Below are 25622 nucleotides of genomic sequence, written 5' to 3'. Positions count from 1 at the left end.
CAGCAACAAGTTTAATGTTCAGAAACCTAAAGTATGTATCAGCAGCAGAATGGAGCTAAAATAAATGTTGGTTTCAGTTCTATGAAGCTTTGAGTATTTTGGATCAGTAGCACTGCTGTGTTTGTTGCATCATATTGCTGTAACTGTTTATATGCTTTATATATTCTGAGCTAAGTTGATCTATAGTGTTACATCATATTCTATAAGGATGTTATGTGTTTGTAGACTTTCTGCCCAGTTTGACCCATTTAGCAGACGTCAGCCTGTTTAAGGCTCTGATATCTATTCTGTATGACTTAAAGCAGTTATGACATGGTCTAATTTTCTCACCCAATAAAGGAATATTTCATATATCAGTCTACTCTTCATTCTATCAGAAACAGTTATCACAGCTCCTACATTTTCTCTTTACACATATATGTAAGCATTGAGCCAAATGTAATAATGCCAACATATTAAATGAACAATATTTGTCTCTTATATATAATACATCTGTATACACACTGTCACAGATACTCGTCTTTGAGTGAAGATTTAAGGTGATAGGAAATTTAAAAAAATGCAACTTGAATCTTTGACCCAAAGTTCAAGCTCACTGCTGTGATATATCATACTAATCTGACAATAACTTTAATATTGCCCATATTATATTTACATTACCACAGTGAGATGATTTTAGTCTCATGAACAACATCAGCTAATTGTTATTTACTAGCTAATCGTAAAATGACTGTTCAGTACAGAAATGAAGCCCAACAATCATGTTTTACAGTCCTGTGGTCTCAGCCTCAGATACTCAACAAATTTAAAACATCTCATAAAAAGAAAGAAATGAACACAAAACAAAAATTTTTCCTTCATTTCTGTCAAACTAAACACACCATGCTGTGTGTCTACTTCGGTGCCCCTCGAATTTCCAGGTTTCACAGAGTTTTTGTTATTAGTTCATAGTTTCTAGTGTTGATTAGTTTTTTGCAAGTTTGTGTTTTTGTTGAAATTGTGTTACTGCAATAAAGCAACCTTGTTAGGTTTACTCCTCCATCAAGTGTTTTGTATTTGGGTCCAACATCCTGCCTGCCACACAGCCGTACCTTAACACTTGTTTAAATCTGTATTGTTGTAGGGACCTCTGATCACTTTGAGGTCAAGTACGGTAATGAAATAATGTGTTTTTTCTGTAATCTCAGTTTATTAATTTCCAGTTATTTACAAATTAATATTACTTTTGCACTTTTGCAAAACGTAAAAAGTTATAGTTCTAATCAGGGGCGATTTTAGCCCATTTTTGGGGGTGCTTCAGCGCCCCCAAAATGAATCAATGCACCCCCAAAGATTTCTTACTTTACTATTTTTCCCCCCTAGCCTTGTTCGGTATCATTCTTTTCAGCTCAACCTCATGTGTCTGAATTTAGTTGCTTTTTCATTGGCATACTCTATTAATATTACTGATCTGAAACCACACAAAAAACTTTTTTTTTTGCTGTAAAAAACCACAGACATGTTGGGTAAATTATTTTTATAACTTGAAATGCAAATATAAATTAGACATTTTGAAAACGTATGCACACATTTTGTAAACATATACAACTATTTATCTAAAAATGCAGCCAATACACCTGCCTTTTTTAAATTTTGTACCAGGGGTGTTTTTAGCCCATATTTTAGCCCAAAATGAATCAAAGCACCCCCAAAGATTTCTTACTTTTTTGACAATATTTGCTGTTTGTGTGACACACTACTAAAAATATAAAAAGCATACAGTACTTGGTTGAGATGTAACATTTTAACAACAAAAGTATAGATGCCCCCCCACCGCCCCTCCCAAAATGGTTTGTTCCAGCTCGCCTCTCCCCCACTCTGGCTCTAGCGCCCTTTCTGCCAGAGCGATGGTGGCTGAGACGCAGCGGAGCTGAGGTGTAAGTGCCTGGCTTAAAAGAGGACATATTAGCTGCATTTAACCTTCAGTTACTCTTTATATAGTTGGTAGGAGTCAGACCATGTTTCTTTTTAGCTGAAAAACATTACACCAGGTAACCTGCAGTGCTGAAAACTTGTTTTCCGGCAATGTTTGCTGCCCTACAATCCGTCCTGCTCTGTAGTAAAATCAGCCACATTTGACCGTCCTGTTGCTCCCATTGAAATGTATACAGCCTATTTAAAATCTAAAACTTAAAATTGTCCGCAGCCTGCTGTTGTTGCCACTGTCCTGTTTGAAATGGATACTAACTAGCTAACTGACTGGATGCCCATTAACCTTATAACTCCTGTTGTGTGTGTGTGTGTTTGTTTGTGTACAGAGAGACAGCCAGGTTCATAATGGATATAAGGACGTTTTTTCAAAAACAGGAGCAACATTCAGGTAAAAGTGTAAGATCAAATGATCCGTCAATCAAGAATAATGTTGGATCAGTGTTTCAATGTTTATATCTTTTATTAGATGTTCATGTGGTTTGTTTTTTTGCCTTTTGGTTGAAAGCACACTGAGAGAGGACTTTTTCATTAGTGATCTTAATAGTATTTTTTTCATATTAATGTAATTTTTCATCTAATTGAATACAATCTATTTGTGTGTAATTGTCAGTCCAAAGAGGGAGAGAGGAAAGAGGGGAACGTGAGGAGAAAGTACAAGGTCAGGAAGAACCAGGTAAGCAAACAGACAGGGAGCAGTGACAGGCAGAAACTGTTAAACTGACAAAGAAAAAAAACCTGATTTTACTCACAATCTGGAAGTTGTGTCCTCCCTATATTAAAGCTGCTGTACAGAATCTGCAAAGAAAACTGGTTTGAAACCTTTTTGACCCTCTTTAACAACATTCCAACATAACATTATCATTGATCGGGGAGATTAAAATTAATGATATATTTTTATGTGGTTCAGCCACAACTCTACTGAAACCTCAGCCAGCAATAGGTCGGCCAACTTTTGGACCGTGCAGTTGTCTGTATGACTGCCGCAGTACGTACATCACATTTGCTCACTGTCAGAAAGAGCCAAACAGCCCTGGTGGAGTGAGGAGCTGTAAAGAGAAGCAGATGCTCTGTTTATATTCTAAAAATGCTTTAAGCTTGTTTCAAAGATTCTGTACTGCAGCTTTAAATGTTTTCCAAAAGCACACAGACACTTATCAGTGTTTCTCACACTTTTTACAGTGTGGACCACCTGAGAAAATGTCAAGCTCTCCCAAGGACCACTATGAAAGCATGAAACTCATAAATCTTACAACACAAAATTATTATTATTAAATTAGTAAAATTAGTATCTGCAGTAAAGATTTTTTCATACATTGTATATGTTCTACCACAGGCAAAGTTGCCTCCATTTTTATAGTTTTTTGTTAATATTTTGTAATAATTTATTTGCAATAATTTATTCTGTTTTGGGAGTGTTTTTTATGTATCTGTATTATATTATACACACACATTCAAAGTGAATCTCTGTCCAAAAAATGCACTCAGTTTACTTGTTACTCACTATGAGCATCATTCATTATTCTCCCCAGTAATTAAGAACAGAATAGAATTGAATTAGAATAGAATTTAACTTTATTGTCATTGAACATGTCACAGGTACAGGGCAACGAAATGCAGTTTGCATCCATCCAGAGGTGCTTTAGCCATGATATAGATATATTACAATATATATTAGCAATAATATAGATATGTGAGTATATTACAGAAATGGGGTCTATTATGGTATGTTATAATGTACACGGTATGAAGTATGTTGTGAATATTCTATAACTATAAGTATGTACAGGCTGTAGTGAGTACAAGCTATGAACAGGATATGAACAGGATATAAATATGAAAAACTATACAGAATATGAAATAAATAACTTTACAGAATCTGAGATATACAGCTATACAGAAATGGGAACTATGCAAGTTGTAAACAGTTGTAGGATTAAAGATTATCGAATGTACAGAATGATTATTTACACAGAGCTATACAGTAGTGCAGTTAAGATAAGTGAGGGTGTAGATAGTTTCTACAGAGGTATATAAAGTGCTGGTGGTTGTGAGTGGTAGTTCAGTCCATGTTATTATTGTGTTTGAGGGTACAGTTGTCCATTGTGGGTGTGTGTATGTTCAGTCCATGAGTTAACGTGGGTCAGATGTCAGGAGGCAGAGTTCAGGAGTCTGACAGCTGTGGGGAAGAAGCTGTTCCGGTACCTGGTGGTCTTAGTCCGGAGGCTCCTGTAGCGCCTCCCAGAGGGCAGGAGGGTGAAGAGTCCATGTGATGGGTGACTGGGGTCTCTGATGATTTTCCCAGCCCTTTTCAGGCACCGCTTCCTGTAGATGTCTTTTATGGCAGGAAGTGGTGCTCCGGCGATGCGCTGGGCAGTTTTCACGACCCTCTGCAACGCCTTCCGGTCCGAGGCAGAGCAGTTCCCGTACCAGACTGTTATACAGTTGGTCAGGATGCTCTCGATGGTGCAGCGATAGAAGTTCACCAGGATGTCTGAGGACAGGTGGTTCTTCCTCAGAGTCCTCAAGAAGAAGAGGCGCTGGTGAGCCTTCTTGACCAGCTTGGAGCAGTTGGTCGTCCAGGTGAGATCCTCGGAGATGTGGACTCCCAGGAACTTGAAGCTGCTCACACGCTCCACAGCCGTCCCCTTAATGTGGATGGGTGGATGTGGGTCAGCATTCCTCCTGTAGTCCACGATGAGCTCCTTGGTCTTCTCGGTGTTAAGCAGCAGGTTGTTTCTGTCGCACCACTCAGCCAGACGATCCACCTCCTCCCTGTAGGCGGCCTCATCGTTGTCACTGATGAGGCCAATCACCGTGGTGTCATCTGCAAATAATGGATTGGATTTATATAGCGCTTTTCAAGGCACCCAAAGCGCTTTACAATACCACTATTCATTCACTCTCACATTCACACACTGGTGTAGCCACAGCTGCCCTGGGGCAGACTGACAGAAGCGAGGCTGCCATATCGCGCCATCGGCCCCTCTGGCCAACACCAGTAGGCAAGTAGGGTAAAGTGTCTTGCCCAAGGACACAACGACCAGGACAGAGAGCCCGGGGATCGAACCGGCGACCTTCCGGTTACAGATGCGATTCCCAACCCCCTGAGCCACGGTCGCCCCAAATGTAATGATGGTGTTGGAACCATCAGCAGGTGATTGTAGATGAACAGTGGTTATCCAGTGGTTATGACATGTTGAGGGCGGTTGGTCAGGAAGTCCAGTAACCATTTGCAGATGAGGGAACTGATGTCCAGGTCTGTCCGTTTCCTGATGAGTTGTGAGGGGTGGATTGTATTGAATGCTGAACTGAAGTCTATAAACAGCATTCTGGCGTAGGTGTTGTTGTTGTCCAGGTGTGAGAGGACAGAGTGCAGTGATATGTATTTTTTTTATTCCAATCCATTCTTCTTTTGCAGCATTTAAATAACCTTTATCAGATTTGATGGTTTTGTTACAGACTTTTCAAAAAAGTGTTTTGCTTTTCTTTCACAAATGTGGGATTAAATTGTGTTAAAATGTACAAAGCAGTGATGTCATGTTCTGTGACGAGGACCCAGGCACAGAGAGACTTGATGAATTTAAGAATCTTATGATTTAATAAAGAAATTTGCAGACTTGCACAGAGAGGGTAAAATTATGATGACTGATAGCGGAGACGAAGACAACAGACGATGAGGACAGGGAGGAACAGGTTTAAATGCACCAAGGAGACAGTCAGAGAGAACTCGGGACAACTGGAGACATTTAGAGATGCAGGGACTGACAGAGACGGGGAAGACGTCTCATCGTGATGTGTAATGTTTATCTTGCCTGACTGGGCAGCTCTCTGGGTGCTTAGCACCCCCAAAGCTCTGATCCTAGAATCGCCCCTGGTTCTAATCTTGTAGTAAGAAATATTTTTGTCTATCTTCACTGGCATAAATGGGTCAGACAAAATAATAAAAACACCTGAGTTGGAACTTAAACGGAAAAGTACATCCTTTTATGAAAGAGGATTTATTGCAGGGCAGTTGCATAATGTGAGTTTATGTAATCTGGCGACAACTACATAAAATATATTCAGCATTAGTGAGAAGATAAAGCAGATAGAGAAGCATGACTTGCACAGCAGCTTTACTCTACACCATAAACTCAACCACACAACCTGTCTTAGACTGAGATACACATGAAACCACAGAGGTAAGGTCAACAAATTTGACCGTGGCTGCTTTAAAGTTGTTCTTGAACATATTTTAACAGGTAACTGTGTAAACATCATCATTTAGGTTAATTAAATATGAACTCCTGTTTCCTCCTGCCATCCTTTAAAAAACTCACACCCATCACCCTAGGGACCATTCTCAGCCACGCCATAAAAAGACCATATATCCATATTTTATTCCACTTTAAATTAGCCAACCTTGTAAAACTACTTCTCCCTGAAATATTCATGTAAAGTTTTAATTATATTTTCGTTGTTTTAACCCTTCAAATCCCAGTGTTATTACATGAGCGCCCTGTGTTATAAGCCCCAAAAACCAAAAAACGAAACTAAATATTTCCACAAAAAACCAGTTGAAGTAATATGTGATTGTCATTATAAGTAGGCCTTTAGATGGACCAAAGATTGGCACCAACATACATCTTGACCTGCCATTATTTTTTTTGCATTTTTTTGCAATTTAAAAATTAAAACTTCAAGGCCCTGAGTCTTCATTGACATCCAAGAAAAGAAGAAAAAATAAAATCATATGATGATAATTTGGGGTTGAAAAATAGCGTTTATAATGGAAGTCAATGGGCAGAAAATGGTCCCCAGGGTGATGGGTGTGGGGATTTCTGCTGCTCAGCCATTTTAGGCTGATTTAAGGAATTCACACTGGAATATTAACATTGACAGGTAAAAACTATCCTGTGGCAAGTTTGGTTATATTCCACTGAACACAGTGGAAATGGCAGCCATTTAACACATAGCAGTGGCACAAAAAGGTCCCAAGAAGGCAGGAAGGTTAAAATGTTATAGTTGAATTAATGTCATGAATTACAGCTAGATATGTCTAATAAACCAGTATACCTAGCTTACATATCTACAGATTACATGACAGTCAGTAAATTAGTTGTATGTATTTCTGTCTCTTTACCATTACAGGTGATCGGTCACCCCAGAAATGCAGAAGCACCTTCGATTTCCCTCCACTAAACAGTGAGTCAGACTGAGCTGTGTCAACCTGCTGTTGGAATATCTGGGTTTATAATATTTTGTTGGTGTAGTATTTTAGCAATAAAGTAACTCTGGATTTAAACAGCACTGAAACACAATGAATTTTGCTTTTCTATTCTGTGTTTCCCGCAGTGTCTGAGCTGAGGGTTGTTTTGCTGGGGAGCAGCTGGACTGAGAAAAATGAAGTGGGAAATCTCTTACTGGGAGATACTGTGTTCACCAGTAAAACTAAAGGGTGTGTGAGAATTAGTGCTACACTGGAGGGCAAAAAAATTTCTGTCATCAACACCCCCTACCTGCCTCCTCTCGACACCTCCCACCATGATCTGACAGAGTTTATAAAATACTTTGCAAAACACTCTGATCCTGGACCTCATGTGTTCCTGCTGCTTGTACAGCCTGAAAACTTTACAGAAAAACACAAACTGAGACTCTGCAGAGTCCTTCAAGGTTACAATGATCGATCATTTGATCATTCACTGATACTGACCTCAGCACCCAGAGAGGAGAGCTCAGGTTCTTCGGAAGATTTCATGAAAAGTCCAGCATTAAATGAAATAATCAAAAAATGTAAATGCAGATACTTGAAGAGGAGCAACGTTGAACTTCCAGAGCTGTTAACACATTTGGGGGAAATTACAAAGGACAACTATGGAGAGCATGTCAGCTATGAAGCTTTTGAGGACACAGCAATAACTTCAGCAGGAGATCAACAATACCAAAAACAAAAGGACTCAGAGACTCCAATCACTGACGCTTTTAAAGCTGCAGGTAAGAGGAGAAACTCTTCTGACAAGGATGAAATACACAGAATATACAACATCTATGCATCAATAAGTTACATAGCAATGTCTCATTTTCACAGGACTACCCAATAAATTAAAACTAATCACTCCTTGAGTGTCACCAAAAACACCTTTGACCAACAGTAAATAAAATGATCTCAGAGCTCATTCTGTTTCTTAGCTCGTCCATCCAACTGTTTGAATTGTTATGTGTAGTATATATTTTTATAACTTGTGCAGCACGTTGGTCAGCTGTTGTTTAAACTTGACAATTCTAAAAATAAAGAAATTATTCAGCTAAACTTTGTAATCTCAGAATGTAACACCACAATTTTGTTTAAGTTAACTTTGACTTTAAACATGCTGTTGTGCAAATAGCTTAAATATTTAACACATTCACAAACATAATTGCTGACGGCATTGGTAACTGGATTTGTATTTTTAAGTGTGACTTGGACAATCACATCACATTTGACCAAGTCAACTGATGAATAGACTAAAGATTCTCTGAGCATACGGAGGACTGAAGAGATCTCCTCATACAAGCCAAATGTTGTGATTTTAGATTAATTTGTGTTATTGTTGTGTTGTTGTTGTATCACAGTGTCTGCGTTCAGGATTGTGCTGCTGGGAAAAAGTGAGGATAAGAAGACAAAACTTGGTAACTTGATCATTGAGCACCAAGGATTTCACTGCCAGAAACAATCACCCATCACGCACTGTGTGGCCTCCTGTGGAGAGTGGAGAGGAAAACTACTGACAGTAGTCAAAACGCCAGACATGTTCAGTCTGTCTGAGGAGGACATGAGAAGAGAAGTGAAGAAGAGTGTGAATCTCTGTCATCCTGGACCAAACGTTCTGCTGCTGTTGGTGAAACCTTTTGATTTCACTGAGGAGAACAGAAAAACTCTGAAGTTCATCCTGAGCCTGTTTGGTCACAGTGCCTTTAAACACTCGATGGTCGTCATCACACGTGAGAATGAAACGAGTTTCTCTGTGAATGAAGTCCTCAGAGAATGTGGAGGAAGGCACTACAACATGTCTGAAGAAAACTATGGATCATTAATGGCGAAGATTCAGGAAATGACAAATCAATATGATCACAGCATCAAACCATCTTTAAACTTGGTTCTGTGTGGGAGGAGAGGAGCAGAGAAGACGTCAGCAGCCAAGGCCATTTTAGGTCAGACTGAGCTTCATTCAGCCTCCAACTCATCAGAGTGTGTTAAACATCAGGGAGAGGTGTGTGGACGTTGGGTTTCCCTGGTGGAGCTGCCTGCCTTGTATGGAAAACCTCAGGAGGCAGTGATGGAGGAATCACTCAGGTGTATCTCCCTCTGTGATCCTGAGGGTGTCCATGCCTTCATCCTGGTCCTACCTGTGGCTCCCCTCACTGATGAAGACAAGGGAGAGTTAGAGACCATCCAGGACACATTCAGCTCTCGAGTCAATGACTTCACCATGATTCTGTTCACTGTGGACTCACATCCTACAGATCCAACTGTTGGTAACTTTGTAAAGGAAGGCAAGGACATCCAGAAGCTCTTTGAGAGCTGTGGAGGAAGATCTGTTGTTCTCAACATCAAGGACAAACAGCAGATCCCAGAATTGTTGCAGATTGTGGACCATGTTAGAACCAATAAGGATAAACCAGGCAGCTATACAATAGAAACATTTGCATATGCTCAAATAGATAAAATTTATAGGCAAACAGAATGTATCACCAAGCAACAAGCAGAGCTCCAGATGCTGAAAAATGACACTGCATCCAGTTGTAAGTATTTTGACATGTTATGGGTTTCCTAACTTTTAATGTATATATTGGAAAATCTCTGAAGTAACTTGAGCTCATTTGATGTTGCAGGTGATGTTCAGCAGGAGAGCCCAGAACCTTTTAGGATTGTGCTGGTAGGGAAGACCGGCAGTGGAAAGAGCTCCTCAGGAAACACCATTTTAGGAAGAAAAACGTTTAAAGCTGAATCAAGACAAACATCAGTCACCAGGTACTGTCAAAAAGAACAGAGTGATGTGGACGGTCGTCCTGTTGTTGTGGTCGACACTCCTGGTCTGTTTGATTCAACTTCATCAAAAGAAGAAGTTCAGGAGGAGATGATGAAATGTGTCAGTCTTCTGGCTCCAGGACCACATGTCTTCCTGCTGGTGTTACAGGTTGGAAGATTCACAGATGAAGAGAAGGAGACATTAAAACTTATAAAGGAAGCCTTTGGAAAAAGTTGTGGAAAGTTCACAATTGTTCTTTTTACAAGAGGAGATTCACTGCAAAATGATGAACTGTCCATAGAGGAGTACATTGATCAGAAATGTGATGACTCCTGTAAGAAGCTGATCTCTGACTGTGGAGGAAGATACCATGTGTTCAATAACTATGATAAACAAAACCGCACACAAGTTAGTGAGCTGATAACAAAGATTGACACCATGGTGAAGAACAATGGAGGCAACTACTTCACCAATGAGATGCTGCAAGAGGATGAAGCAGCAATAAAGAAGAAAATCCAAAAGGAGAAGGAAGAAGAGATGAAGAGACTGAGAGAGGAACTTGAAAGAACATATGAGGAGAAAATGCAATCGATGAAAAAAATAATTGAAGAACAAGAAACAGAAATTGCCCAGGAACGAAAATTGAGAGAAAAACAAGTCAAAGAAAAAGAAGAATACATCAACAATATCCATGAGGAGAGGAAGAGAGAGAAGGAAAGAAGTGAAGAAGAAGAGAGGAGGAGGAGACACCAGGAAGAAATTCATCAACAGCAGTGGGAACAAAAACTGGAATCTTTGGAGAAAAATCTTCAATCTGAAGCAGAAGAAAATGTAGGAAGAGAACTGGAGCAGAGAAGAAACGAGATTAGGAAACAAAGGGAAGCATGGGAGGCGAAACAAAAACAGTGGTGGGATCAACGCTACCAGGAAGCTGAACAGAGATATCAGAAGATGCGACAAAGGCACCAAAACCTCCAAAAGGAATATGAGCAAGACAAAGAAAAATTTGAAAGCCAAAGAAGAGAAGATAAAATCAGGAGAGAAGAAGAAGAACGACAATCAGAGGCAATGGTGGAGGATTTGAAGAACACCTACAGAGAAAAAGTAAAAGAGTTTAATGATGTTCAAGATAAACACATCAAGGACATAGCAGCTCTAATGGAAAAACATATCAGGGTTATTAAGACTCTAAGGAAAGAACATGAGAAACAAATTCAAGACAAACAAGAGCTGTACGAGCGCTTAAGGACACTCGGAACTGAGAAAGAAAATAACTTAAAGAAAGAAGTTGAAGATCTACAGAAAAAATATGAAGACCAAATGAAAAAGCTCAAGCAAATAGAAGAAGATAAATGTATCATCCAATAACAATAAAATGTCTTAGATGTTTGCAAAATGGTTTCTGGAGGAATGACTGATGAAGCACACTGGTTAGCTTTTTGGTTTTACGTATCACGGCTCCTTTGGCTCTTTTAAAAGCTTTAAACTACATTTCCATTGCAGGTTGTAATATTTTATTTCCTTGAATTGTTATCCTTTTTTGTATGAGTGGGCAAAATAGTACATACTGTGTTTGTGATTATCTGTCATATGGTTCTACAACAGACATGTCAAAATCAAGAGCCCAAACAATTATATTCAGTCCACAAGTCAGCCCCAAGTAATTTCATGTCTATTATTAATGACCCATTCGTATTCACAGGCCCTACCACTAATACTAGTCTACTCTATAAAGTCACATTAAACTACTTCTCATCCAAATTACTTATTTTTAACATTCACAGGACAGTTTAGTGCAACTACAAGACCACAGTTCCACAGCTAGGGGTACCGGGAGACTACGTCCTCATTCCAGGTGTCTGCTGTCAATTCCCCGTCAATCAGCTGTTAATGACGTCAGCCTGTCACCTCTGCTTCAGATCGCTCTCCTGAACGCTCGTTCCATAGCCAACAAATCATTTGTACTGAATGACTTTTTTAGCAGTAATAGTCTGGACTTCATGTTTCTCACGAAATCTTGGCAGCAGGAGAATGAATTTATCCACCTTAATGAGCTCTGCCCGGTCGGCTGTCGCTTCATCGAGACTCCGCGTTTGGACCGTCGTGGTGGTGGTCTGTTCACTGTTCACCGAGACAATTTCGCTTGCAGGGCTATAGACTCTGAGTTTTTCCCTTCCTTTGAGTCACAACTTCTTAAGGTTGTTTCATCAGATATATTTTATTGTGTTTTAATTTACCGCCCTCCCAGCCCCGCTGGTGTTTTTATTCAACATTTTACGGACTTTTTATCTTCCATTATTAAACTGGGGAAGATCTTAATGATTGGGGATTTCAACCTCCACGTGGATGATCTTAGCTGTAGCATGGCCTCTGACTTTTTATCCATTACAGACTCCTTTAATTTTATTCAGCATGTCTCTGGAACCACCCATGTTAAAGGCCACACCTTGGACCTTGTGTTTTCTCTTGGCTTAGACATAATTAATGTCTGTATTAAGGATGTACAAGTGAGTGACCATTCCTGTGTTACTTTTAATCTTAGCTTCACTCTGTACACACCACCTTCTAATCTCATGTTCCATAAGCAGTTCATAAATCAGGATGTTGCTTCGAAGTTTTCTAATTTGTTGGACCCTCATGTGATCAGTGGCTGCACTGATGCTGATGTTGCTACACAGTGTTTTAACAATCACTGTTTGGAGATTTTAAATTCGGTGGCACCTATGAAATCTGTGATTGCTGCCTCAAATAGAGCTCATCCATGGATAAATGATGACGTAAGGAAGGTCAAAAGAATCTGTAGGAAAGTCGAACGCCTTTGGAAATCAACCAAACTCGAAGTTCACAGGCTCCACCTTAGGGAACTTTGGGTTTCCTTACATGAAACCATAAAAACAGCCAGATCAGAATATTTTTCTCAGTTAATATCATCAAGCAAGAGAAATTCCAAGGTACTGTTTGACTCCATAAACTCTATTGTTTCCCCCGTGGTCCACCGAGTACCTGTGACCTCTATATCTGAGAGTGATGACTTTCTGAATTTCTTTGTGGATAAAGTTGATAATGTCAATATGCGCATTGATTCTTCAATACCATCTATTTGTGTCTCTGGGCCACCTCCCCCTCATTTACTGTCAGTGTTTAACCCAATGAGCATACATGACCTTTGACTCCTGCTGGATAAAATAAAAATTACCACTTGTGCAAATGACATTCTCCCTGCTGAGCTGTTTAAAAATGCTCTCTCTGCCATTGGCCCCTCTATTGTAGAGATATGCAATGCCTCTCTTTTAACAGGGGTCGTCCCTAGGTTCTGTAAGCTGCTGTTGTTGAGCCGATATTAAAAAAGAGCAGTTTGGATCCAACTTAGCTTAAAAATTATAAGCTCCAATTATTGTCGAAAATTCTGGAAAAAGTAGTTGCAGATCAACTTACTGCTTTTTTAGAAAAACATGAAATTTATGACAAATTTCAGTCTGTAATTTGTCATAAATTTCCTTAAGTGTCACTCAACAGAAACCGCATTACTTAAAGTCTCTAGTGACATTATGATGTCAGCTGACTCCGGAGCATCCTCGGTCATGGTTTTGTTGGACTTGACATCTGCCTTTGCCACCACTGACCATCCTGATTAACAGGCTCCGGGACATAGTCGGTGTGTCCGGTCTGGCTTTGAAGTGGTTTCAGTCACACCTCTCCAACAGATCTTTTTGTGTTTTTTTGCCAATCGGTTTATGTCACATTCTAAAGATCTGACGTGTGGGGTACCGCAGGGTTCAGTTCTGGGTCCTATTCTTTTGCTCCTCTACATGTTACCTCTAGGACTTATAATTAGGCAGTTCCCTGAGGTGTCTTATCACTTCTGTGCTGATGATATTCAGCTCTATTGCTCTTTTAAGTCGATGGAAGTCCATAAACTGTCCTCTTCCATTGAAGAGTGGCTTGGTGACAACTACTTACAGTTGAACTCTGAGAAGTCAGAAACATTAATTATTGCCCCAGACAGCCAGATATCTCTAATCAAACAGCATCTTGGTTCTCTTGCCTCATCTGTTCACCTGAGCCTCAGGTACCTTGGTGTGATCTGATTCTGCCATGTCCCTAGAACAACACTCTCGCCAGCTAATTAGGAACTGCCTTTTTCAGCTAAGAAACATCTCCAAACTGCGAACTTTGCTGTCTAAATCTGAGTTAGAAATGGTTATTCATGCTTTTATTTCATCCTGCTTAGACTATTGTAAGTCTTTTTCTTTGTTTGAGCAAAAGGAATATTGAGCGTCTCCAGTCAGTCCAGAATGCTGCTGCAAGGCTTTTAACTAAGACACAAAAAAGAGAGCACATTACACCAGTGTTACGTTCATTACACTGGCTTCCATTACATTTTAGAAGTCATTTTAAAATCTTGGTACTGACTTTTAAAGCTTTGAATTGTGATGCCCCTGCCTAGATTTTTGATCTTTTAGAACCCCACACTGGTAGTCCCACAAACACATTTTAAGACCAGAGGTGATAGATCTTTTAGAGCGGTGGCCCCCAGGTTGTGGAATGCTCTCCCTCCATCATTTCGTTGCCTTGATTGTATTTATTCTTTTAAAAAGCAGTTTAAGACTCATTTATTTAGATTGACTTTTAATTAGATTCGTGCTGTATGTTTGATTTTTGATGTATTTTATGTATCTCTGTTTTATATTACTGTGAAGCACTTTGTGGTTTTTATCCTGTGAAGAGTGCTATACAAATAAATTGAATTGAATTAAATACTGATGATCTTTCAGCAATTCCTGTGTTTTTAGCAAGATTATTATCTCTGCACTGTTTAGCTATTGCAGATAAATTATCAGAGATGGCTATCTGTTCTCTTTTTATTCTTTCCTCTGTTTCCTCTCTCTCACGTTCCAATTTTTCTTTTTCTTGATCATATTTTTCTTTGAGCTCCCTGAGTTTCTGTTTTCTCTTCATCTTCTTGTTTTCGTTTTTCCTCCAATTCTTTTCTTTCCTTCTCCCAAGTCTCTTGTTGCTCTCTTATTTTTTCTCTGTAATCTTCACACTCTTTGTCAATTGTTTCCTTTGATTCTGACTCTGATTTTAGTTTTTCCTCCAGTTCTTGTATTTTTTGTTCCCATTCTCGTCTTTGAAGTCCTTCATCTTCTCTCTTCCTCCTGTCTTCTTCTTCTCTAAGTTTTTGTTCTTTCTTCCTCTCTTCAGACTGAATGCGAATGTTGTCCTGATTTTTTTTAAGCTGTTTGTCTCTTAGCTTTCTTTCATGATCAATTTCTGCTTTCTGTTCTTCCATTCTTTTCTTCATAGACTGGATTTTCTCCTCATATCAGGGCCGTGCAGAGAGGTTTAAAGGGGCGGGTGCTCAAAGTTAAAAAGGGGCACATTGAACCAGGCTGAATAACAACAACACACATTCATCAAGAATCTAATATGGGAAGGGCAGGGCTGTGTAGATCTGAGACTGTAGACATTAAAAAGTCCATAGGAGAGATGGTAGCTGATTAAACAAGTGTCATGAGATAATAACAAAATGCAAAGATTGGTGACAGCGCTTAGGCTCTGCCTGTGAATCACTCTTTGCTTCTCTTCTTCCTTCCATCCCATCATTTCATATATCACTCTCCACTTGCTGTCTATCTGAGAACAAGGCACAACTTGGTATTGCAATAAACTATAATCTAATTATCCACACCTAACAACTCCAGCACTTAATCTATAATAAAATGATGACAGAAAAATGTTATAGCACTGCCTTTAGTAGCCTCACACAGCTCCTGCTGTTTCCTCCTCATGTCCTTACCAGGCATGTCTGGACAATGTTATATCATGAGTAATATTTTTTTAAATCCAGCTAAATAAAACACACACATGCACACACAGTGACATTTTAGACCTTCTTCAGAATACTGTATATACTATGGGCATCATGGTGCTGATCCAGAATCCTTACATATTTATTTATTACTAGAGCTACAATAATAAAGCAATGAGGAGGGGGAAGTAATAAATATGAAATAATGTATTTATGATGATTCCATTTGTTTCACTATCCACTCTGTGCAGGGGCAAAGCTTCTTACATGTTTAAACTGTAGAGATACAATCATTTTACTGCTGTAAAATCCAACTTTTGTCTTATTTAAAATATAAATCTAATATAATCTGCTTCTTAATGTATGTTCTTTAAAATACAGAGTGTGTTTTTTTAAATATTATAATAATGCATAATTATGTGGACATGCATATTAGATCGTTTTTAGTGAAATATAATCCCTCCAGAAAGGCAGGAAAAGCCCGGAAACTTACTTTAAAACTAAATATGTTCACTAAAACGGTGACAGAGCTACAGACCCATGACAGCCTTACACAGGTAGCCAGCAGCTGTGACCAGCACTACCTGTGCAGTTAATAAAAGGACAGGTAATGTTTGTCGCGCTGTTGCACACACAGCACGCTCGTTTGTTTCAGTTCGTCAGTTGCAACAAGACAACTTACCAACGTGTACGTAATAAGCTAATACTCCTGTGTGCTACACACTACAGTGTGCGCTGTACACCTACTTACTGGTTTTGTCGCATCAGTCTGTGTCTCTGAGTTAACTTGTGTTTCTCCTACAGCTCCGGACCGCTAAAAATGCGCGTGCTCTTTGTGAGCTCGTTCCCGGCTCGTAACTAGCGCGTTCTGCCGTCAAGGGCGACCATTGGTTAAATGTGATCATGTGACTGATGCAAGAAGATCCTTTTATTTAGCAAAACTGTGATTAATAGTTAAATATTATTGTTGAGGGGCACAGACAAGACTCCGCACGCACACACACATAAAAAAAAATTAATAATTTTTTCTTAAAAAGTTGCCTTATCAAAAGGGCACTTTGGGCACCCATCAGGAAAGGGGCGGGTGCTCAAGCCCCTCTAGCCCCCCCCTCTGCACGTGCCTGGTGTCAGTCTTTGTTATCAGCTCACTGACTTGGTTTTGATTTGGTGTGTCAGAGTTATTGAACACATGGGATATTCCTCAACAGTCAGAGATCAGCTTCTTAAAGGAATAGAATAGAATAACTTTTTTTTTTCCTCAGATATTTTTATTAAATTTTTACAAAAGACAAATTGAACAATATGCCGTTTTCTTTTTGAAGAACATAAAACAATATGAAACATACACTCCCACCTCATAATTATAGGAGTACCTGTGTGTGTACAAAAAGAAAAAGGAAAGGGTCCAATCTAATAATACGAATAGTAAACCCTGGAGTACAAGATAACAGTTCCTGAGTGAACAAGAGAGATGTGGAGAGTTTCAGAGCCCACACCCCCACACAGAAACAGAAAAAACAAAACACAGAAACCAAAAATACAAAAAAAACCAAACACAAACATAATGAGTGGTCAGCTTAGTTGTAGAGATAAGTCAAATCTGTAAGAGAAAAGAAATATGTATAAAGTAGGTAAGTAAATGCCATCATAAAGCGCAGGCACAACAGAGTCCATATACTTAAACATAAGATAAAATAGAATAGAATAAAGTCTGAGCTGGCTAATTGGGAACGTTGCGGGACCGCAAAGTCTGAACATGGTCAAAAAAGGGTTGCCAGATCTTAAAAAATTTGGCCATAGTAGTGATGGGTCGTTCGCGAACGAAATGGCTCTTAGAGCCGACTCTTTGAAGTGAACGACGCGAGCCGGCTCCTTATCGCGAGCTGTCACGTGGTTGTTTTTTTTTTTTTTCTCTTTTCTTTCTCTCAACCTCTCTCACGCACTTTTTTTCCGCTTCACTCTGCACGTGAGTCTTGTGCTTTATGCTGGGCAGAGGGGGGAGGGGCGGTAGTTACACTCAGTAGCGCAGGACCAGAGCCAGAGGGAGAGAGAGAGAAAGAGAGCCAGGGACAACAACGTCACATTAGAACGGTATAGTAATCATCCACAACTATTTTCGGTTGCACATGATAAAGGATTCAGAAAGTTTATTCATGCAGGTCCATATGACAGAGAATATGCATGTTCTTTTTGTTTTCATATTTTAATTTAATTGTGTTGTGGTTTGCAGTGTTTTGTGTTGTTTCACTTTAAATTTGTAAAAGGAAAAAGTGGAAAATTTAAATAGTTAAAAGTTGAAATGTGAATAGTTGATTTTTGTATTATATGATTTATTTATTACATTTTTTGTGGAGTGAATAAATAAAAGTATATTGGTATTGGTAGGGTCTCCCATGGCAAATTGGTCCTGGGTGAGGGACCAGACAAAGAGCGATTCAGAAGACCCTATGAAAAAGACATCGAGGGAACAGTTTACCCTGCCCGGGATAGGGTTACCGGGGCCTCGCCCTGGAGCCAGGCCCGGGGAGGGTGCCCGAGGGCGAGCGTCTGGTGGCCGGGCCTTAGTCCATGGGGCCCGGCCGGGCACAGCCCGAAGAGGAGACATGGGCCCATCCTCCCGCAGGCCCACCACCCGCAGGAGGCGCCATAGGGGTCGGGTGCATTGTGTGTCGGGTGGCGGCCAGGAGCGGAGGCCCTGGCGGACTGACCCCCGGCTGCCAAGACTGGCAATAGGGACATGGAATGTCACCTCTCTGGTGGGGAAGGAGCCTGAGTTAGTGCGTGAGGTTGAGAGGTACCGGCTAGATATAGTCGGGCTCACCTCTACGCATGGCTTGGGCTCTGGAACCAGTCTCCTGGAGAGGGGCTGGACTCTGTCTCAGTCTGGAGTTGCCCCTGGTGAGAGGCGGCGGGCTGGGGTGGGTATTCTAATATCCCCTCGGCTTGCTGCCGGTTCGTTGGGGTTTTTCCCGGTGGACGAGAGGGTTTGTTCCCTGCGCCTTAGGGTCGGGGAACGGGTCCTGACTGTCATCTGTGCTTATGCGCCGAGTGGCAGTTCAGAGTACCCAGCCTTCTTAGAGTCCCTGGGGGGGGGGGTGCTGGAAGGTGCTCCACCTGGAGACTCTGTTGTCCTGCTGGGAGACTTCAATGCTCACGTGGGTAACGACAGCGAGACCTGGAGGGGCGTGATTGGGAGGAACGGCCTCCCTGATCTGAACCCGAGCGGTGCTTTGTTATTGGACTTCTGTGCTAATCACAGTTTGGCCATAACGAACACCCTGTTCGAACATAAGAGTGTCCATAAGTGCACGTGGCGCCAGGATGCTCTAGGCCGTAGGTCGATGATCGATTTTGTAATCGTATCACCAGACCTGCGACCATATGTTCTGGACACTCGGGTAAAGAGAGGGGCTGAGCTGTCAACTGATCACCACCTGGTGGTGAGTTGGATCAGGTGGCGGGGGAGGACACTGGACAGACCTGGTGCACCTAAACGCGTAGTGAGGGTGTGCTGGGAACGTCTAGCAGAGGCCCCAGTCCGCGAGATCTTCAACGCACACCTCCGGCAGAGCTTCGACAGCATTCCGAGGGAGACTGGGGACATCGAGTCCGAATGGACCATGTTCAGCGTCTCCATTGCCGAAGCTGCTGCATTGAGCTGCGGCCGCAGGGTGGTTGGTGCCTGCCGTGGTGGTAATCCCCGAACCAAATGGTGGACACCAGAGGTGAAGGGAGCCACCAGGCTGAAGAAGGAGTCCTATCAGGCTTGGTTAGCCTGTGGGACTCCGGAGGCAGCCGACAGGTATCGACAGGCCAAGCGGAATGCGGCTCGGGCAGTGGCTGAAGCAAAAACTCGGGTGTGGGAGGAGTTCGGAGAGGCCATGGAAAAAGACTTTCGGACTGCCTCGAAGAGATTCTGGCAAACCGTCAGGCGTCTCAGGAGGGGAAAGCGGTGCTCTACCTGCACTGTGTATAGTGCTGGCGGAGCGCTGTTGACGTCGACTGAGAAAATTGTCAGGCGGTGGAAGGAATACTTCGAGGACCTCCTTAATCCCACTGACACGTCTTCCGAGGAGGAAGCAGAGTCTGGGGATGAGGGGAATGACCCGCCAATTTCCGGGGGCGAGGTCACTGAGGCAGTTAAACAACTCCTTGGTGGCAGAGCCCCTGGTGTTGATGAGGTCCGCCCCGAGTTCCTGAAGGCTCTGGACGTTGTAGGGCTGTCCTGGTTGACACGCCTTTGCAATGTTGCGTGGAGATCAGGGGCAGTACCTGTGGACTGGCAGACCGGGGTGGTGGTCCCCATCTTTAAGAAGGGGGACCGGAGGGTGTGTTCCAACTACAGGGGGATCACACTCCTCAGCCTCCCTGGGAAAGTCTATGCCAGGGTGCTGGAAAGGAGAGTTCGTCCGCTAGTCAAACCTCGGATACAGGAGGAACAATGCGGTTTTCGTCCTGGTCGCGGAACACTGGACCAGCTCTTTATCCTCTCGAGGATACTTGAGGGTGCATGGGAGTTTGCCCAACCAGTCTACATGTGTTTTGTGGACTTGGAGAAGGCATTCGACCGTGTCCCTCGGGGTGTCCTGTGGGAGGTGCTGCGGGAGTATGGGGTGTCTGGCCCATTGCTACGGGCCATTCGATCCCTATACAACCGTTGCAAGAGCTTGGTTCGCATTGCCGGCAATAAGTCGGACTCGTTCCCGGTGGGTGATGGGCTCCGCCAGGGCTGCCCTTTGTCTCCGGTTCTGTTCATAATTTTTATGGACAGGATTTCTAGGCGCAGCCAAGGGGCGGAGGGCTTTCGCTTTGGTGGCCTCAGAATCTCATCTCTGATTTTTGCGGATGATGTGGTTCTGTTGGCTTCATCGGGTGAGGGCCTCCAGCTCGCACTGGAGCGGTTCGCAGCCGAGTGTGAAGCAGCGGGAATGAGGATCAGCACCTCCAAATCTGAGGCCATGGTTCTCAGCCGGAAAAGGGTGGAGTGCCCACTCCGGGTCGGGGATGAGTTCCTGCCCCAAGTGGAGGAGTTCAAGTATCTCGGGGTCTTGTTCGCGAGTGATGGGAGAAGGGAGCCGGAGATCGACAGACGGATTGGGGCTGCAGCTGCAGTAATGCGGACGCTGCACCGGTCCATCGTGGTGAAGAGGGAGCTGAGTGTAAAAGCGAAGCTCTCAATTTACCGGTCGATCTACGTCCCTACCCTCACCTATGGCCACGAGCTGTGGGTAGTGACCGAAAGAACGAGATCGCGGATACAAGCGGCAGAAATGAGCTTCCTCCGAAGGGTGGCTGGCCTCTCCCTTACAGATAGGGTGAGAAGTTCGGCCATCCGGGAGGGGCTCAGAGTAGAGCCGCTGCTGCTCCACATCGAAAGGAGTCAGCTGAGGTGGTTCGGGCATCTGACAAGGATGCCCCCTGGGCGCCTCCTGGGTGAGGTGTTCGAGGCATGTCCCACCGGGAGGAGGCCCCGGGGCAGACCCAGGACACGCTGGAGAGATTATATCTCTCGGCTGGCCTGGGAACGCCTTGGTATTCCCCCGGATAAGCTGGAGGAGGTGGCTGGGGAGAGGGAGGTCTGGGCCTCTTTGCTTAGGCTGCTGCCCCCGCGACCCGGTCTCGGATAAAGCGGATGAAAATGGATGGATGGATGGATATTTATGGTGGCCCCTACAGACAAAGCACGTAAAAACTCCAAAACACATACAAACTCTGAAGCACGTACAAACTCTGAAGCACGTACAAACTCCAAAACACGTAAAAACTCAGAAGCACATAAAAACTCAAAACACGTACAAAAGACAACAGAAGTGCTCCAGGATGCTGGGCGCAGTGTTGAGCTTTTGTTATCTTGTGGCTACACAAGCCAGCAAGTACCAACGACCGGATTTGGTGTGTGGTAGTAACAGGTAAATGAACTTTTTTTTAAATTATTTGAATATATATGAGTGCCTGTGTATAAATACACAAACGATACACACATGCTTTCAATTGTGTAATTTAAGTGATCTAGTGGCTCTGCTTTGGAAGTTCAGTTCATGCTAGAAATGTGTTTTATATTTATATATAAACATATATAAATAAAACCACTTTTTTTTACGTTAGTAATTCCTTTTGTGCACAATTTTATATTATTGTTAATAATAAATTAATTAAAGCAACAAAACAACCTGAAGAGTTCGGAGCCGAAAGAGCCGGCTCTTTTTAGTGAGCCGAACCGAAAGAGCCGGATCTCTAAAAAGAGCCGGATCTCTAAAAAGAGCCGGAAATCCCATCACTAGGCCATAAATCCACGCCGGGTGAATTTAATCTTTTCGAGTTTGCTAAAATGCAAAGCGTCTCTGATCCAGATTTCCCAGGATGGGGGAGAAGGGGACTTCCAACATAACAATATTCTGCGTCTTGCCAATAAGGTGAGAAATGCTACCAGATCCGCTTGGGGCGTCGGCAAGACAACTGTATCAGGAAGAACCCCAAACAAAGCAGTTAAGGGCACAGGTTGGAGGGTTAGCTGGATGATCTTTGATAAAGTCAGAAAAATATTAATCCAGTATTGTTTGAGGGATGCACATGACCAAAACATATGTATTAGAGAGGCAGGTGTTTGATGACAACGGTCGCAGTCAGGGCTAAGGTTGGGGTATATTTGAGCTAGTCTGGCTTTAGTCCAGTGTACACGGTGCAAAATCTTACATTGAATCAGCCCGTGTTTGGCACATAATGAGGAGCCATGGACCTGGTAAAGAATTTTATCCCAAAAGTCATCCTGAATCACACACCCCAAATCCTGCTCCCATGCCATTTTAATAGCCGAGGTTGAGGAGTTACCAAAGGAACATATTCTCCCATACAGACAAGAGATCAGGCCCTGTGATGAAGGGGGAGGCGATAGAAGGTTATCAAAGTCATGATATGGAGGTCTAGATGGGAACTGAGAGGATTTCTCCTTAACAAAACTCCGGATTTGTAAGTAGCGAAAAAAGTGACTTTTTGGAAGGCCAAATTTCAATGAGAGCTGTTCAAAGGAGGCAAATGTATTCTGAATATACAGATCAGAAAAAGACCTGATACCCAAGGAGGCCCACAAATAAAAAGCACCATCAACTAACGAAGGCTGAAAAGAGGGATTTTTCAAAATGGGTGACTGAAGGGAAAAAAAGGTCAACTTAAAATAACGACGAAATTGATACCATATTTTCAAGGTAACTTTGACAATAGAGTTATTATAGGAACCTGCACTCAGAGGCTGCTTTTGGGCATAAATCAGGACTGGTAAAGAGGATGAGGCACAAGAAGAAATCTCCAAGCTCAGCCAGGCTGGGGCATTATTCATGCCTTCCCCCTGTAGCCAGTACCTGAGAATACAAATATTACATGCCCAATAATAGAACATAAGGTTTGGTAAAGCCATCCCATCTTTTTCGGTCTTTGAAGATATGTCTTGCGTATTCTAGGGTTTTTTTTGTTCCAAATGAACCCAGAGAGAATCTTGTCTAATTTAACAAAAAAGGAAATTGGGATAAATACAGGGACACACTGAAAAAGAAAAGAAAATCTTGGGAGGATATTCATTTTAATTGTATTTATGCGCCCTGCTACAGACAGATGGAATAGAGACCATCTGTCCAAATCCTGCCTAACTTTCTCCACAAGTGGGTCGAAATTAAGCTTGAAAAGAGCATGAAATTGACTTTTAATTTTAACCCCTAAATATGTAAAGTTGTCCGATACAACTCGAAAAGGCAGTGCTGTGCACTGATATTTCTGTGCAACAGCATTCAGGGGGAACAGTTCACTCTTAGCGAGATTCAGCTTATAGCCAGAAATAAGGCTAAACTGTTCAAGTATTGAGAGCGCCAAAGGAAATGAGGATGCTGGTTCATCTGCGTATAAGGAGACCCTTTTGTTCTATACCATTTCTAGTAACCCCGGTGATACCTGGGTTTGATCTCAGCGATATGGCCAGGGGCTCAATTGCAATTGCAAAGAGCAACGGCGACATGGGACAGCCCTGCCTGGTCCCCCTAAACAGAGGAAAAAAGTCAGAACATGTGCCATTTGTTTTGACAGCGGCAAGCGCGTAAGTATAAAGAAGTTTCAACCAGGAGATGATTATTTTACCAAAGCCGAATTTATCCAAAACATAAAAAAGGTATCCCCACTCGACCCTGTCAAAAGCCTTCTCAGCATCTAAACTGATCCCAAACTCAGGGCTGTTGGAGTCTGGGGGATTGTAAAGAACATTAAACAAACATCTAAGGTTAGAGAAGGCATATCTCCCTTTAATAAAGCCTGTTTGATCCGGGTTAATTACAGATGGCAAGACTGCTTCCACACGCATCGCTAAAAGTTTAGCAAGGATTTTATAGTCCACATTTAACAAAGAAATGGGACGGTATGAGCCACATTGTAATGGATCCTTATCCTTTTTTAAGATCAAGGATATAGGTGCCTGCAGTAGAGAGGGTGGGAGGGATCCAACTTCCAGTGAATGCTTATACATATTTATCATGAGCGGGGCCAGTTTAGGCATAAATTTACGATAGAACTCAACAGGAAACCCGTCCTGTCCGGGACACTTAGAACACTGCAATTTGCTGATAGCTTGCAGGATCTCTTCTACAGTTACTGGTCCCTCCAGCTGAAGGCTGTGTGTCTGATCAATTGATGGGAGCTTAAGATGATTGAAAAAGGAGTCCAAAGCCTCAGTGCTAAATGCACACTCAGACGCATAGAGAGATGAATAAAAGTCTCGAAATTGGTCATTAATTATTTTAGGATCCGTAGAAACACCGCTTGATGTCTGAATCCGAGGAATGGAATGTGCAGCTGCTGCACTACGAAGCTGATGGGAGAGCAGTTTACTCGCCTTTTCCCCATACTCATACTGGGAGTACTGACACTTCAACAACATCTCTTCAGCCCGAGCAGAGGACAGGTGATCAAACTCAGTCTGCAAAGACAGCCTGTCATTATAGACCTCTGGTGCCGGGCAGACAGCATACAACTCATCTAATTGCGATATGCGTATTATGAGCTTGGACAACTTTGCTTTCCTTTGATTTGCCTCAAAACCAGCATAAGATATAATATGTCCCCTGATAAAAGCCTTAAACGTTTCCCACAAAATGGAGGGTGATATTCCAGGTGTAATGTTTGTCTCTATAAATAAGTCTATCTTGGACTTCACAAATGTAATGAACTTATCGTCTGACAGCAAGCGTGTATTCAAACGCCATGGAGCTGGTGGAGAACTTTGGCCACAGCCAAATCTAGAGTCAACGGAGCATGATCTGAAATGACAATAGCACTATGAGAGCAAGAGCGAATCTGTGAAGTAAGTCGACTGTCCAGTAGAAAGTAATCAATACAAGTGTATGTATGATGAACAGGGGAGAAAAAGGTGTACTCTCTACGTGTGGGGTTGAGAAAACGCCAGGCATCAATAACAGAAAATTCTTCAAGGAACATATTAATAATTTTGGAAGAGTTGGATTGCCTACCAGGCTTATTTGAGGATCGATCCAGCGGCCCGAGCCAACAATTAAAATCGCCACCATGAACCAAATAATGGGAAGACAAGTCAGGAATTTTAGTGAAAAAAGTGCTAAAAAAATTTGGATCGTCCCAATTGGGAGCATAGACATTGGCAAAAATGAATTTAGTGTTCAAAATGCTACCACTCACAATAATGAATCTACCATTCTGGTCCGCTATAACATTAGAAGAAACAATTGGCACTGATTTGTGTATTAAAATACCAGCACCACGAACTTTGGATTTAAATGTAGAGTGATAGAGTTGGCCCACCCACCCCTTACGAAGTCTAAAATGATCTGAAATTTTTAGGT

General features: G+C 42.1%; 1 protein-coding gene across 1 annotated transcript; it reads left to right on the top strand.

The window, feature by feature from the left end:
* The first annotated feature begins 7314 nt into the window (after positions 1 to 7314).
* On the top strand, positions 7315 to 12063 carry LOC146697653 (GTPase IMAP family member 8-like). The gene is made up of 3 exons (XM_085476513.1): positions 7315 to 7944; positions 8563 to 9732; positions 9823 to 12063. Exons 1-3 carry the CDS (start codon positions 7707 to 7709, stop codon positions 11325 to 11327), a joined length of 2913 nt encoding a protein of 970 aa, XP_085332639.1. The 5' UTR covers positions 7315 to 7706; the 3' UTR covers positions 11328 to 12063.
* Positions 12064 to 25622: the final 13559 nt, after the last annotated feature.

This window comes from Copadichromis virginalis, linkage group LG12 (assembly GCF_057382275.1).
Source record: "Copadichromis virginalis isolate Kocher_CV1m ecotype Utaka linkage group LG12, C_Virginalis_male_GT1.1, whole genome shotgun sequence".
NCBI lineage: Eukaryota > Metazoa > Chordata > Actinopteri > Cichliformes > Cichlidae > Copadichromis > Copadichromis virginalis.
This window is presented reverse-complemented; position numbering and strand designations above follow the sequence as displayed.